Source organism: Pituophis catenifer, unplaced genomic scaffold (genome assembly GCF_029215685.1).
Source record: "Pituophis catenifer annectens isolate HBS135680 unplaced genomic scaffold, rPitCat1.0.hap2 SCAF_1, whole genome shotgun sequence".
NCBI classification, from domain to species: Eukaryota; Metazoa; Chordata; class Lepidosauria; order Squamata; family Colubridae; genus Pituophis; species Pituophis catenifer.
This window is the reverse complement of record NW_027256881.1, coordinates 268331958-268334606: the sequence shown is the minus strand read 5'-3', so window position 1 is coordinate 268334606 and position 2649 is coordinate 268331958. Positions and strand designations below refer to the sequence as shown.

The following is a 2649-nucleotide window of genomic DNA, read 5'->3' as shown; positions in this document are numbered from 1 at the left end:
GCAATAGTGCAGATCAGGGGTAGAAGGAGGCATTGTTACATCTAATACTTAAAAATGGGTGGGGGTGTTATGACATTTTAATCCAGCTTTAATATGGCACCCTCCTGTTGAACAGGATTACAACTTCTATCACCCTTAGCCAACATGCCAGCTGGGGCCTGGTGTTAAGATGTGGTTCAATGCATCTAGGAGGTTCCCAGGGTGCAGAAGGCCATGTGAGTGCATCTCTCCCAAACATCCAGGCCTCCCCAGCGGTCACAAGAGGAGTGAAATTGGCAGCAAGGCGCTTTTTTCTTCAGGAGTTGGGAATTTAACACTAGGAGTGTCAGATAAAGAAGGATCACATTCTGCAGATAGATTCCAGAAACAAAGTATCTGAGAGACAAGAACTAGTTCAGCTACTGGCTATTCATCCTCACAAAAGAGAACTCTGAATGGTGTTCATTTTTAGCTGGGCTTGCCACATATTCCTCTGTGAAATCTCAGGAACGTTCTGCAGGGAGAGGTTCCTGTCAACCCCCAAGGAAGGGGGGGGTGGTTCCAGCCTTGATTTCCTTTAGAGATATTGATCCCCAGGCCTCGGTGAATAGCGGGAAAACCCCCCTTCAGGCGTCCTTCTCCCCATTCTTGAATCTCTTCCGAGTCTCATAAATCCAGGCGGTTTCGCCAGCCAAAGAAGATCACGGAGCGGCGGCCTTGGCTTTGCAGTGCAAAATGTGCTTATGGACAAAGTCGATACGCTCCTGAAGCATCTGGGCTTGCTGGTCGGAGAGGAAGCCGAGAATCTCGGCCAGGGGTTCCCGAGTCCGGTAGAGCCTGAGCAGCTCGGACGCTGCGTTGCGCAGGCGGTGCAACTCCCGCACTCTCTGGGCGGTGGCCTCGCGGAAGACGCAGACGGAGCGCAGCAAAGGCTCGTTGTATTTGTCCCACATGGCGAGCAGTCGGTAGCCGTGCACCAGGCCGGCCTCGTTGTCGAGGAAAACCAACCCGCCGTTGGGGGCCCGGTGGAGGTTGCTGGTGGCCCGATGCATGACGCGCGGGTCCCACTGCAGGCTAAACAGGTTGCTGACCAGCCGGTCGAAGTTGGCCGTGAGATAGTCGAAGAGAATCAAGTCGCTCCACTGCACCAGCTCCACCAGCTGCGCCTGGCTGAGGCCTCTCAGCTCCCCCGCCGCCAGGGGCTGCAACCTCCGGCCGGCCGCCGGCGCCCCCGCCTCAGCTTGCCAGGGGGCGGGGGCCACCACGTCGGTCAGATTGTCCACCCACCGCGCCAGACTCACCACGGCCCCCTCGGCCCAATGGGAGCCGCGCAGCTCGTCGCGCACTTCCGCCCACTGCCCGCCGCGGGCTTCCACCCGGGAGAGAGCCAGAGGCGGCAGCCGCTCCTGAATGCCCAGCAGCCCGGCCAGGTGATAGGAGAGCGCCTCGCCCTGGATCTGCTCCGGGTTGATGCCGTAGCGCACGCAGGCGCGGCTCCCGTCCGATAACCGGGCCAGCCGGTTGGAGCTGCGGCCGCAGCCGCCGCGCTCGAGCGACACGACGCGCGCTTCCCGGGCCGCCCGCAGCCACGAGGCGGTCTCCTCCGCCGAAAAGCCCGGCGGTACCTGAGCCTCCAAGGTCTGGCTCCAGAAAACCCCGCCGCGCACCGGCAAGAAGGGAAACTGCTCCTCGGCTCCCATTGCTCCTTGCCTCTCCCGCCGAGGGCGAGCCGAAGGAAGCGGCGGCTCCTGCCCGCTTTCTCCCTGCCCCTCCTGGAGCTCCGTCGACTGTCCCGGTAGCGTGAGCAGAGCTCGGAAAGTTTTCTGGGCGGCTTGGAGGCGACTTGTCTGGAGGGGCCGGCTCGGTGCTGCCGGCGCTACTTGGATGCTGCCGAACGCCGAGTCGGCTCGCTCCTGCGGGAACTTCAGTTCGATCGTCCTCGGGTCCCCGATCCGTCCGCTCCACAGCCCCACCAGGGAAGCCAAACCTAGCAGCCAGAGCACGGCCACGGAGCCCAGCCCGGCCAGACCCGCTCGTTGCATTCTCCTCCCGCGGCTGGTGCTGAGCTTGGAGCCTGCCGCGATTTCAGTCCGCCGCTCCGGGACTCGGTAGCTGCGCTACCCCGCGGCTCATCCGATCGGGGCTGCCTTGGTTCATGGTGGCTGCCGGTGGCCGGTTCCAGATTCCGGCAGGAGCCTGCCTCAAAGGCTGGCAGGGAGGATCCCGTGTAAGGAGGAGGAGGAACCCCGATTCCGGACGGACGCCCCAGCCTCGGCTGCGGGGCCGGTGTCTGTACACAGACCCTCTAGCGATTGAAATTCACAAGAACCGAGACCACGTGGGGGAGGCGAGGGGAAGCACAGGGACCCAACCCACCGCCCAGCATGGTCTTCCGCTTAAAGCGGCAACGGCTCGTCGAGAGGTGGGGCCGTCGCTGGCCGATGTCTTTCCGGGGGATGGGGTGGGGGGAGGATTGCGCTTCCAAGAAAGTGGGAGATCCTTAGGCACGCCCCGAATGCCGAAAGAGCCCTTCGGGATCCGGCGTGGGGGTCGTGGCGACGACGAGTAACAATCTTGGCGAAGGGATGAGATGGGCGGCCGGCCATCTCCGAGCGCTCCTCCCTCCTCCCATCCCGGTTTGGGAAGCACAAAGGATTCGGTCCGTTTAGA

At 62.3% G+C, this 2649-nt stretch overlaps 1 protein-coding gene across 1 annotated transcript; it reads right to left on the bottom strand.

Moving 5' to 3' along the window:
- Positions 1-680: 680 nt before the first annotated feature.
- FJX1 (four-jointed box kinase 1) lies at positions 681-2021 on the bottom strand. Its single transcript, XM_070931207.1, has one exon. The coding sequence runs from the start codon at positions 2019-2021 to the stop codon at positions 681-683; it is 1341 nt and encodes a 446-aa protein (XP_070787308.1).
- Between the last annotated feature and the right edge of the window lie 628 nt (positions 2022-2649).